The following is a 12,363-nucleotide window of genomic DNA, read 5'->3' as shown; positions in this document are numbered from 1 at the left end:
GGTCGTGTCTATCGACCCAATGATATCAGGACTGATATGTCTGCGCGATTTAAAATAAGTCTATCATACCACCAAGCATGGAAAGCCAAATGTTACGCAATTGAGATGTTTAGGGGTAGTCTTGAAGATTCCTTTCAAGTACTACCTAATTATCTATATAATCTTAGATTGTCTAACCCAGGTAGTGTAACCAACATTCGAACAGACAACGAAGGTAGATTTGTTATGAGTTACATGTCCATTGGTGCAGCGGTATGTTTAATGCTCTCTTCATTTACTTATTAATTTAACTCGTATTCATTAACAATTTTCCAATACTTTTATATGTAGACACGTTCGTTTGTTAACTATGCACGACCAGTAATCATAGTCGATGGGGCTCATTTAAAAAGTCGTTACTTGGGGACTAACTTGATTGCTGTCGCTATGGATGCTAACAATGGAATCCTTCCATTAGCATACGGTATTGGAGCAGGAGAGACCACCGATCATTGGACATGATTTTTTGGTAATCTAATAGACTCTCTACAGTCTTCGGGGTGTTGTATTGATAATCTGACTATTATATCTGACAGAGCACCTGCAATAGCCGCTGGCATATCAATTGTCTTTCCAGAAGTTTTTCATGCACTATGTGCTAGATATTTGTTGGGAAACCTCAAAAGTGTGTCTAAAAGGGTTAAAAGTTACGAGTGGCACTACTGGAAAATGTGCAAAGCGTATAGAAAATCTGATTTTGATCACCACTATGGTATACTATCACGACGTATTCCAGACAGTACACGTACACTCACTACTGTTGGCCTCAACAGATGGTCTAGACATCATGCAGATCGTGTTCGGTATGCTTACCTGACTACTAATAGTGCAGAGTCCATGAACGCGTTGTCAGTTCATGCGAGGAAGCTCCCTGTTACAATGCTTCTTGAATTCTTTAGAGCTTCAGTTCAACAATGGTTTTGGGAACATCGAAGCACTGCTGATGGTTTAACAACACATGTCACACCATATGCAGAGCGTAAGCTGGGTAAAAGAAATCGTAAGTCTCTTACTTGGAGTGTCAAACCGATATCACAGGTTAAGTTTGAAGTGATGGATATGAAAAAAGGCGGTAAAGTCAATCTACAAGATAAAACTTGCACATGTAAACAATGGCAGTTTTCCGGTCTACCTTGTGGACATGTAATGGCGGTAGCAAGGTATTTTGTCTTACGTGAAATTACTACACACGTTCAGAAGTATTTCCACACTGAAACGTACAAGTCTGCATACATGGAAGACATTAACCCGCTAGATCATATTTCTGAATGGATAGATCCAGGACACCTACAAACTGTCCGACCGCCATTGGTTACAAAACGACAATCAGGTAGACCGAAGAGTACTGCTCGTATACCTTCCCAGGGAGAAGACAAAGACAATTTCAAATCTAAAAGAAAATGCAGTCGTTGCTTGGAACCAGGACACACTAGATCAATTTGCACCGCACATTATGATCTATCTGAAGGTACACAAAAGTCCAAGTGTAAGTCAAAAACGAAGGCAAAGCCGAAGGGGATGGTAAAGGGGAAGGGGAAGGGAAAACGTGAAGCCTCATGCTCAACACAATTTGACTCGACTTACAATTTGAGTGATGATTAGCTTCTTTTTTTAAGTTTTAAATGTGTTTAGCTGTCATGGATGATAGGTTTGTGTGTTTGTATATTTTCTGTTTGGTGTGTTTAAGTCTTTGTGGTTTAATAATAAGTTCGGTATGTTATCTGATATATATCTTATCCAATAAAAGCGTGCTTTTATGCTTAGTCGACCTACATGTTGGTCGACCACAATGCAACTATGGTCGACCTCTTGGTCGACCGGGTTTTTGAAGTAGTCGACCATCGCTTACAAAGAATGTTGGTCGACCACATTGAAATTTGGTGTGGTCGACCAGGTCAAGGGGTAGTCGACCCAAAGGGTGGTCGACCTAATGGTGTAAATAGACAATTTTTTCGCAAAAAGTGTATTTTGGAATAAAACTTTATAAAAAAGTGTATTTGGGCGAATTTCCCATGATTATCGTTAAGGTACAAAAAAATACTTGTACATTTCAATAATTCAATAACTGTCATACATTAATCACTCTATACAACACACAACACGTTATAACCTTAATCAACGAGCCGTTGTTAGAAATATCTTAGTTAAAAACACCCTCGGACCAGGAGTTATCCAATTTAACTTGATAGTTAGCAATTTTCCTAAATAATTTGCGGTTTGTTTGATTACAACTTATACCGCGAAGTAGTGACTTGTTGGATATTACATCTGGGATCCGAAAGTTGACCCGAAGCTAAAGAATCTACAGAACTAAAGAGTAAAAGTGGGGCAAAATTCTCATATGGGTATATACTCAAAAGATTATCATATTGGCTTTATTTTGTCTATATAATTTTATTTTATGATTTATTCTAATTTATTATAGTCATGTTCTGGATATTCGCTGTTAAGTCAAACGCCTGTAGTTGCTTGCTTTAAACAATAAATAATCTTCTAATTTGTGCTATTTCCAGGTTTACCATCATTATTAGCTTAAAGGGTTTCTTGTTTATGATCAAAGTTATCCTCTTTTGTAATTGGATCAAATTTACTTACGGTTTTGTTATCTTTTATTTTTCTGAAAATTTTGAAGTAAACGAAAGAAATTTGAGTGTTATAGACCAGTCTATCTCAAGATTACGTTTCTGTATTGGATATTGGATACTAAAGTTATAAGATGAGATCTAAACATGAAATTCATACATAATAGTTTGACTTTTAATTACTAAGTTGACCTCAAGGGGCTTTTCATCAAAATTGTGCTTTTTTTTTTTTTGTAAACGAGGAAACTGCTCCCTCATAGTAGGTAAAATCTCGGGTAATCAAACCCCTAGCACGACTATAGTGATGAGTTGAGTAGCTAATTTTTTATAACTAACTATTAGTGATCCCCTCAGCTTTTAGAACTCATTCGTTTGTTCGACCTTAATCAGCATCTTCAGGAACCTACAAAAAAGTTGATACCGAATCGAGTTCATATCGTTTGCTAGAATCAAAGCATGAAGATGATGATTTTTACACTAAAGATGGGACTGTTGATTACCTTAACAATCCAGCCGACAAGAGAAAAACTGGAACTTGGAAGGCATGTGGCTTCATTTTGGGTGCGTAAGATCTTCATCCTTTAGATATATATTATTTTATATTAATTATATTAATATTAATATTAATATTAATATTAATCTATATATATGTTATAACTACAGGCAATGAATGTTGTGAAAGACTGGCGTATTATGGAATGAGCTCTAATTTAGTACGTTACTTTAAGTATCATTTGAATCAGCATAGCGCAGATGCTTCAAGAAATCTTTCAACTTGGACTGGAACTTGCTATCTTACACCGTTGATTGGGGCTTTTGTGGCTGATACTTATCTTGGACGCTATTGGACAATCACCACCTTCTCGATCATCTATGCAATTGTGAGTATGATATATATCACATAAATTTCAAACTAGTTTATAGGTGGCAAAATGGGTGGGTTACAAGTTGTTGAAGTGTTATAGGCACTAAGGATACATTTTGGCTAATATTTGACACATAATTTGTAGTTCAGCATTTTTACGTTAACCGTTTGAACCCCTTGGATTAAACATAACCCAAATCAACCCATTAATGAAAAATGGGTCTAAATAACCACCTTCGCCTTAAGAAAATTAGTTATTTTCACTATGTCAATGTTTGAGGTTTAACATATGGTTACAGGGAATGGGAATGTTAACTTTATCAGCATCGGTCCCAGGGCTTAAACCAACATGTTACGAAAAAGATGTTTGCAGCGCAACAACCACTCAAATCGCCCTATGTTTCATGTCGCTTTACTTTGTGGCACTAGGAACCGGAGGAATTAAACCCTGCGTCTCATCTTATGGTGCAGACCAGTTTGATGATCACGACAAGGTTGAAGAAAAGCAAAAGAGTTCCTTCTTTAATTGGTTTTATTTTGTCATAAACATAGGTGCACTCGTTGCTCATTCTGTTTTAGTGTGGGTTCAAGACAATATTGGGTGGGGTTGGGGGTTCTCGATTCCTACTATCGCTATGGGGATTGCTATTATTTCGTTCTTTTCAGGTACGAAATTGTACCGAAACCAGTTACCTCGTGGCAGCCCACTCACCCGCCTCTGCCAGGTAGTCGTTGCTTCTTTTAGAAAGAAAAACGTCGAGGTTCCTTTAGATAGTTCACTCTTATATGACCCTTCGGATGCTGATTTTTCTAATTCTGGAAACCACACGTTAAATTTCGTGTAAGTTGTGACCTCTTGTTGAACTTTTTATAATGATTCTAAGAGTTTTTGATTGCAATAACTTGTTACTCCATTTTTCAGCTTTTTCGATAAGGCAGCTGTGGTTGCAACCTCGGATCAAATAAACGGGTCGATAGACCCATGGAAGCTTTGCTCAGTAAGTCAAGTCGAGGAACTGAAAGCGGTCTTGCAGTTGCTTCCGATATGGGCCACTGGTATCATCTTCTCCACAGTTTACTCACAAATGAGTAACCTGTTCGTGTTACAAGGGTCCACACTAGACCCTCGTATGGGCCCATCCGGTTTTGAAATTCCACCAGCTTCCCTTGGGATTTTCGACACGGTCAGCGTCGTATTCTGGGTCCCCGTATACGATCGCGTTATTGTCCATGTGGCCAGGAGGCTAACGGGCCATCCAAACGGGTTGACCCAACTCCAACGGATTGGGACCGGTCTGTTCATTTCCATCTTAAGCATGGTCTGTGCCGGGGTTCTTGAAGTCATTAGGCTCAATATAGTGTCGAAAAACAATTATTATGAACTCGAACGTATCCCTATGTCGATATTATGGCAGGTGCCTCAATATTTTCTTATAGGGTGCGCTGAAGTTTTTACGCTTATCGGTCAATTGGAGTTTTTTTATGAGCAAGCTCCTGATTCAATGAGAAGTTTGTGTTCTGCGCTTCAACTGACAATAACTGCACTCGGGAGCTATGCAAGTGCTTTGCTTGTTACTATCGTCACAATTATAACCACCAGGGATGGTAGCCCGGGGTGGATAACAGACAATCTGAACTACGGTCACCTCGACTATTTCTTCTTGCTTTTGGCCGGTTTAAGTGTGGTGAACTCTGGAGTATTCATACTGTTGGCACAGCGATATACCTATAGAAAACGTGTTGCAGCTGTTGCTTAACATCACTGAAGATGCATATGTAAGCTGCTTATTGACACCAGTTAACATGCGTTGTTAACTTTTGCTTATAGGATTTGAAAAGTAGTGTCTTAAACCGTACATATCTGGCTATTACTTGTTGATCAACGTTTGTGCAAAGGTGAATCATTTATTAAATATACAAACCAAATGTAATATTTTCCCAATATGGCAATATATGTATCTTATTACTAAGTTCTATTTTTATGATGTTAGTTTTGTTTTAATGTTCTAACTTATTGCATCAAAGGGCAAATATTAAAGGTTAACAGATGCATCCCTTTAGTATGAGTATGCTTATGATAATTCAACTATCACAACGAGCTACAAATGTTCTAACTAACAGAAGCATCAAAACAAGAATATATTACTAAAAGAGTAAAACTTAAACTTATCTTATTACTATCATCAAAACAGAGCACCAAGCATTGAAAATTGAAAATTACATTATTATGCTATGCTTTTATGCAGATAACATGAAAATAACACAAATTAACAGACTCTACATCGTATCCCTATTCTCAAACACATGGGAAACAATCAAACAATACCTAAATAATAGGTGAGCAAGCAATGGCAGTGTTTTCTTTATCATCTTCTTCTAGCTTTTACTTGTTCTAAGTAGCGGCAAACGCAGCCTCATCAACCCACTGTCAATATCACTCATAGAATGCCTACCACCTTCTTCAACTCTTAGATGTGATAATTCCCGTGCACCAACGTAACTACTGTTTCTAACAAACGTGCCACTCAAATCCCGTCTCTCAACTTCATTGTTTTCTTGAACATAATCTCCGTTCTTCTTATTAGTCCATAGTTTTCTCCAACTACTACCAATTTCTTTGTTGTTACCATTTAATATCTTGACTGCAAGTGCATGAGAAGATTTGACATTATTTGCGTTGACAGAACGCAAATGCCAATCTTTTAACTCTCTCTCGGTTATAACCAACTTAGTTTCTTGACCAATACCATCATCCCCTGTTTTGGAACTTAAACTTTTCATCGAGCTCGAACTACTCCCCGTATTTAACAAAGAAGAATCCGAGTTAGACTTAGCAGACGAACTCGACAAATCTTCCTTCACTGTTATACCCTTGTTTACTTGCTGCAACATTATATCGTCAATAATAGGTAACATCGGAGTAAGCGTAGGGATTGTTCTTGCAATCATATATCCATCCCAAGAAGCCCTATGTTCATCTATTCGATTAGCATCAATCGAAAACCTAGGAGCTGTATCGCAAGACTTTCGACCCAATCCATAATCTACAACCTCAGATTTGACTAATTTTGACTTGTCATTTCTCTTATTCTTTTGCCTCCATTTTCTTAATTTCTGACCAAAAACCGAAGCTGCATTCCAAAAATTCCTCTTTTTATTCTGCAATTCCATCTCAATATGTTCCTTCATTGTCCTCAAATCCTCACCATCATTATCATCAACTTCATTCCGTACAAATGCATCAATTGAAGCCCTAATTTCTGAATCCCTAGCATTTGAAACCCTAATTTTATTACAATCATCATGATCGATACTATTATTATCATTATTATGTTCAAACATCTCTAACACAGGCTCCGTAACACTCAAAAACCCTAATTTCTTTGTATCATCTAAATCAAACAGATCTGTAAGCTTATTACCAACCCTAACATCACACGACTTCCGGCGTTGATCCGAATTCAAAACCTCGCATTTCTCAACTGCGACGGATTTACACCGGCGAAGCTCCGGAACAGCGTGACCTCTAGTGCGGCGACTTAACGGAAATGAGATTATGTTTTCATGTTTGACTTCGATTTGACCGGTGGAAGATGATGATGATGAATCTAGATACGTGAGTCGATCTCGAAGGCACAATGCACATAATCCGGTAACTGATTCGTTAGGATGACGGTGACAGACTGATTCGCGGCGAGTTCGGGTTCGGGTACGGGTTTGAGGATCCTGTGACATTGTGAAGGGAAAATGTGGTGGCTAAAATGAGAAATGGCACATTTTGGTTCAGATGAATGGATCGAAGAAAAACAGCGGCTGTGAGTGAGTGAGTGAGTTTATACGGAGTAATACGTAGCAGAGTGGTAGTAGTAGTAGTACGAGTATATAAACCCTACCAAACTGTCGTGGTTACTACTACTCGGGAGTAATAATAAAAAAGTGGGTGAAGTTCAGAGATCGAATAAATCAGTTGTTTATTACTCTCTCCCTCGTTGTCGAATCTATAGTACACTAATGTTTTATTTATTTATTTTCGAGATGTACCGTCTCTTTCAAAATAAATAAATAAAAATATTTTTATTCCTCTAAGATCGTTCGTAATGCAGCCACCAAAAGTGGCGTTGGATCCGAGTTGGCAGCCAATCCACGGCTGCAGACGACCTAACGCGGCGTGGGTTGGTGTTGCTGTCTTTGGATTCCAACGGTGAAGGCAACGGCTCTTTTTGAGCCACGTGCCTGTCTTTTACTGGTTACTATTTTTTATCCGTTGAACATAAGGAAAAAAAAAATCCATTTCTCATATATATACCATCTTTGGTAAAAGGTTTAATCTGGCGGAGAAACCCTGACCCCGTGTGCCTTTGGCACCTATACAGCCCACCCAGTAAGGGCTAAGTATACCGTGTAAAACACCTCCCCCCAATACCCAACGAGAACTTGCAAGCTGAATATCGCCCCCGGAGGGATTCGAACCTGCACCCCATTTTTGGTAAAGGGCATATTCTCGTGGGCCCAGGCAGTGGCGGATTCAGGAAATTTTTTCACCGGGGGCGAAAAAAAATTCTAAACGTAGCGATTTTTTTTGGGCAAAATATAGAGGTTTTTGAGCAAAATTTAGAGATTTTTGGGCAAAATACTAAGGTTTTGGAGCAAAATATGAAGGTTTGTGGACAAAATATGAAGGGTTAGGGGCAAAAAAAAAAAATTCCACCGGGGTCAAAATCGAAAAACCGAAAAAATTAACACTAAAAATTGCAAATCCACTGGGGGCGGCCGACCCACCCTGACCCTTCATAGGTCCGCCCCTGGGCCCAGGGTTCATAGGTGACTGGTACCACTGAAGCACTGCTTCGTTGGTTATATATACCATCTTTATTTACTCTAACTTTACACGTATATCATCTTCTTTACTCCTTTCAATTTACATTTATATAAATATTCGTTATGGATAAAACATATAAAATGTTTGCGTTACTTTTTTATGACGATTCCGATGATGAAGAGGTTGTTCAGTTTGTCAATGATTTAACGGACGAAGAAACGTATGGAGAGGCTACTAGTTCACGAATCCCTCTATCCCGTACTTATATTCAAATGGATCGTGAAGATGCGGTAATCCGATTATACATCAATTATTTTGTGGAAAATCCAAAGTATCCACATAAAAAGTTTAAACGACGTTATCGAATGAGTTGACAATTATTTCTCTGAATCGTGGAATGTATATCCAACTTTAATAGTAGTCATATTCCCTATTACTTTTTATATTTCAGAGAGTGTCCCAATGCACTTGGTCGTCAAAGTTTGACGATATCACAAAAGTGTACATCCGCCATACGTCAAATAGCGTATTGAACTACTCCCGATTTGTTTTACGAATACATACAATTTGGTGAGAAAACATCCGCTAATTGTTTAGAGAACATTTCAGTGCGTATTTCATTTATTTGCTAGAGAACTTTTAATTTATATGGTAAAAAACAAACCTCCTACTTAACTAATTGGATTAACATTTTTCAAATTCGGCCCATTAAATTCTAAACAAAATGGCCTCCATGTTTTTGTATCTAAAGACAAATATTTTTTTTTTTTTGGTAAGCGAGGAAACCCTCTTATTAACGAACACAGTGGCTTCTCCATAGAAGGTAAAACCTCGGGTAATCAAGCCCCCCCGAGCGCGAGACCTAGTACCGGGTGAATTGCGCATTATGCGCACCCTCTAGTCACACTCCATTTTTGAACAATTTGGCATAGCCAGGAATTGAACCCGGGTGGTATGCTTCATTGGGCAACTCGGTGGCTACTCAGACAAGCCTGAATGTTTAAAAATGAGTAAAATGATTCAACTTGACAAAAAATTATCGAATTATCGAATTATATATATTTATTAATTGTTAATTTTTCATAAATATATAGTTAAATGCACTTATATACATGTAAGTTAATAAAGCTCTTCTTCGTGTGAGTTAAGCAAGTTAGTTCTTTTTTCACTTTTATTGAGACGACTATTTCGAGGTGTATACAAGGTTATGTGGAAGGTGTTAAGGTTGATACGGTTAATGAAAAGTTCATACGATGTTTGAGACTTCCATTATATATATTGACTTTTCATTGACGATTTTCCTTCCTTTAAATTTGATTGCACTCTCGAATATCGTGGTGTTATTAGGTTTGTCGTCAATCATTTTAATTTGTGATGCCTTTCCCGTTGCGATGGATGACGGTTCCCTCTTTCTTTTTTTGGATCGCCCAGAGTCTTTGGGTTTTGGGCGTGGTATTTTGGTGGGTAGTTTCGTTTATCGGGGAGAGCTTTCTTTTCCTTGATCCGATGTGTATTTTAACTAGTTTGGTATGATTAAAGTTGTCTTGGTCAATGCAGAATTAGAGGAAATGTTGTCTGTTAAGGTATCAAGTGGTTGTGTTGGTGCATCTACGGTTGATGGTGTTATTTCTGGTTTGGCTTTGGGTATTGGTAAGTAGCGTAAAGTCTAATGTAATAAGTTCATGTAAAATGTTCAACTCCATAATTAAGGATCGTGTCTCTCGGGTAATGGTAAGGGTTACAATGTCCTTTTCAAAGTTTTACATTGATTGTAATACTTGGGATTAGAGGAAGTGTTGTCATGAACTTTGGAAAAATTATCCAATAGCGTGCAAAGGGCACTACATGTGACGTGATTATGGACATCCAACAATAATGCTCGTAGCAGTTGCATCATGTGATATGTGGATTTGACATGCTTATGTTTGTCCGACTGGTTTGAACAATGAAAATATTTTTGTTTTCAATGAAAATATTTTTTGATTTCTCAAAATTAAATGTGATTTGTACTATAACTAGGTTTTGAGCATGTGCGTTGCACGACTACTCAAAAACCGTTTCAAATGAATCAGTTAGTTTACGACGCTTAATGTTCATTTTCAGAACCAATAGTTTGAAATGAAGTTGATTTTGGTTTTTCCAAGCATTTTTTACTTTTTCAAGCTTTATAAAACGAATGTGGTTAAACCTTAAACCCGTTTCAATTTATATACGAAGTAGTTATTAATTAATTTTATTTAAGTAATAATATTAAATTAATAAATATTATTTAGCTCCTTAATTTTTGAATAAATTATGAAAGAGACATGTGGATTTTACACTTGTCACAATTAGCTACAATTAAGGTGCTAATGACATGTCATGTTTTTAAAACTCTCTTTTATATAAATATATAAATATAAATATATATATAGATAGATAGATAGATAGATAGATAGATAGATAGATAGACTCTTATGATAAGGAACTAAAGTAATACTAAAATCGACACCATGCTTTTATATCGATTGGTGAAAGCTTATCCTCCTTAAGTCACTTTTGATTACATGTTATTGAGAGTTCGCTATAAAAATTTCCTCGAAATCGATGAAAATCCGTTAGTAGAGGTGAAGGCATGTTAAGTGTTATGGGGATTAAGTGACCCCATTCAATCTTCAGTAATTAAAGGATTATCACCAAAAAGCCCATTTTTTCCAACTTTCTTGACTGACAGCCCTAAAAAAAATTTGACAATATGTCCGCGCAAGGCGCAAATGTCCTTGCGACCTTGCGCTCTTGCGACCATGCGTATTTGCGTCTTTGCGCCTTGCGTGTTATCAGGATAGGATTTTCTTGATTTTAGGATAAGATTTCCTTATATTTTCTGTACTTTTATAGATTAGATTTTTTTCTTTATATATTGAAAGAGGCTGGAACTCCTGATTAACATTTTCATTTCAATTCATATCCAAGTGCGTCATATGATTACAACATCGTTAAGGTACTCTTTTTACCATTTTATTAACTGTTTTTTGTAATAATGAGTAGTAGTAATGGTGAATCATTTGTTGTTCATATATGTTGTGGAGGTACTTTTGAATTTATTAACAACATATCTGTGTATTTGCCCCTAGATTGTTTTAGAATCCGGTTAAAACTCTCAATTGCTCCAGAAAAACCATTGAATCGAAGAAATTTGTTAAAAAGGGTTATTAAAATGATTGAATTGCCACCTAATACACCTGCTTCAATGAGATATGTTTATGGTAATCATATTTTTGATATTACGGATGATTATGAAGATTTTTATGAGTTTTTACAATACGCAATTTCAAATGCTCCTATTGATATTTATATTGTTGACCAAGTAACAATGCATCCACTCTCAAAAAAATGTAAAAACACTACAGCACGAACCAAACTCACAAACACACCATCTTCAACAAAACCTACACGATGACCAACAACACCAATCAAAACACGATGTCCAACAAAACCTAGAACCACGCGACTCCCAATCACACCATTTGGAAGAAGAACAGCCTGAAATACCACCTCCAAACACAGAAGAGTTTGATTTGTTTAACCATGGTGTGGAGAATGTATGTAAAATTAAAAAAAAATAGATCACCCGTTTGAATCTGTTGTCGCGTCTAGTGATTCAGAGGAACCAAATGAGGGAGAAGATCAAGATGAAGAAGATGAAGAAAAGCAAGATGTATTCTGGAACATGCCTCTTTTACTGAGTGAGCATGTACAAGAGCTCGAATCTACGACCCCCATTCCAACCACGTATAGGGTTTTCGATTTGATTAAAGTTCGACAAACGTTTTTGAACAAGGATGATTTTTTAAACCATCTATATACTAAATGCCTTGAAGAAAACTTCCAAATTAAGCCTGTAAAGTCGGACAAATCTCGATTCACCGCTAAATATGTGTTGCTAAACTGTGATTGGAAATGTAGTGCATACAAAATAAGACACACTGACAACTTTGTTGTAAAGAAATTGCATGATGTACACACTTGCTCACGTACCCAAATTATGGGAAACAATAAACACGCTACTAAAAAGGTTT

General features: G+C 37.0%; 3 protein-coding genes across 3 annotated transcripts; 2 read left to right on the top strand and 1 right to left on the bottom strand.

The window, feature by feature from the left end:
* Nucleotides 1-708: 708 nt before the first annotated feature.
* Nucleotides 709-1,641, top strand: LOC139854039 (uncharacterized). Its single transcript, XM_071843366.1, has one exon. The coding sequence runs from the start codon at nucleotides 709-711 to the stop codon at nucleotides 1,639-1,641; it is 933 nt and encodes a 310-aa protein (XP_071699467.1).
* Nucleotides 1,642-2,133: 492 nt separating this feature from the next.
* On the top strand, nucleotides 2,134-5,443 carry LOC139855623 (protein NRT1/ PTR FAMILY 8.2-like). Its single transcript, XM_071844866.1, has 5 exons — nucleotides 2,134-2,384; nucleotides 3,012-3,182; nucleotides 3,285-3,502; nucleotides 3,786-4,327; nucleotides 4,409-5,443. The coding sequence occupies exons 1-5, from the start codon at nucleotides 2,381-2,383 to the stop codon at nucleotides 5,241-5,243; spliced, it is 1,770 nt and encodes a 589-aa protein (XP_071700967.1). The 5' UTR covers nucleotides 2,134-2,380; the 3' UTR covers nucleotides 5,244-5,443.
* A 259-nt stretch (nucleotides 5,444-5,702) lies between these two features.
* LOC139855659 (protein OCTOPUS-like) lies at nucleotides 5,703-7,336 on the bottom strand. Its single transcript, XM_071844906.1, has one exon. The coding sequence runs from the start codon at nucleotides 7,219-7,221 to the stop codon at nucleotides 5,863-5,865; it is 1,359 nt and encodes a 452-aa protein (XP_071701007.1). The 5' UTR covers nucleotides 7,222-7,336; the 3' UTR covers nucleotides 5,703-5,862.
* Nucleotides 7,337-12,363: the final 5,027 nt, after the last annotated feature.

The sequence above is a fragment of the Rutidosis leptorrhynchoides genome, chromosome 6 (assembly GCF_046630445.1).
Source record: "Rutidosis leptorrhynchoides isolate AG116_Rl617_1_P2 chromosome 6, CSIRO_AGI_Rlap_v1, whole genome shotgun sequence".
NCBI lineage: Eukaryota > Viridiplantae > Streptophyta > Magnoliopsida > Asterales > Asteraceae > Rutidosis > Rutidosis leptorrhynchoides.
This window is presented reverse-complemented; position numbering and strand designations above follow the sequence as displayed.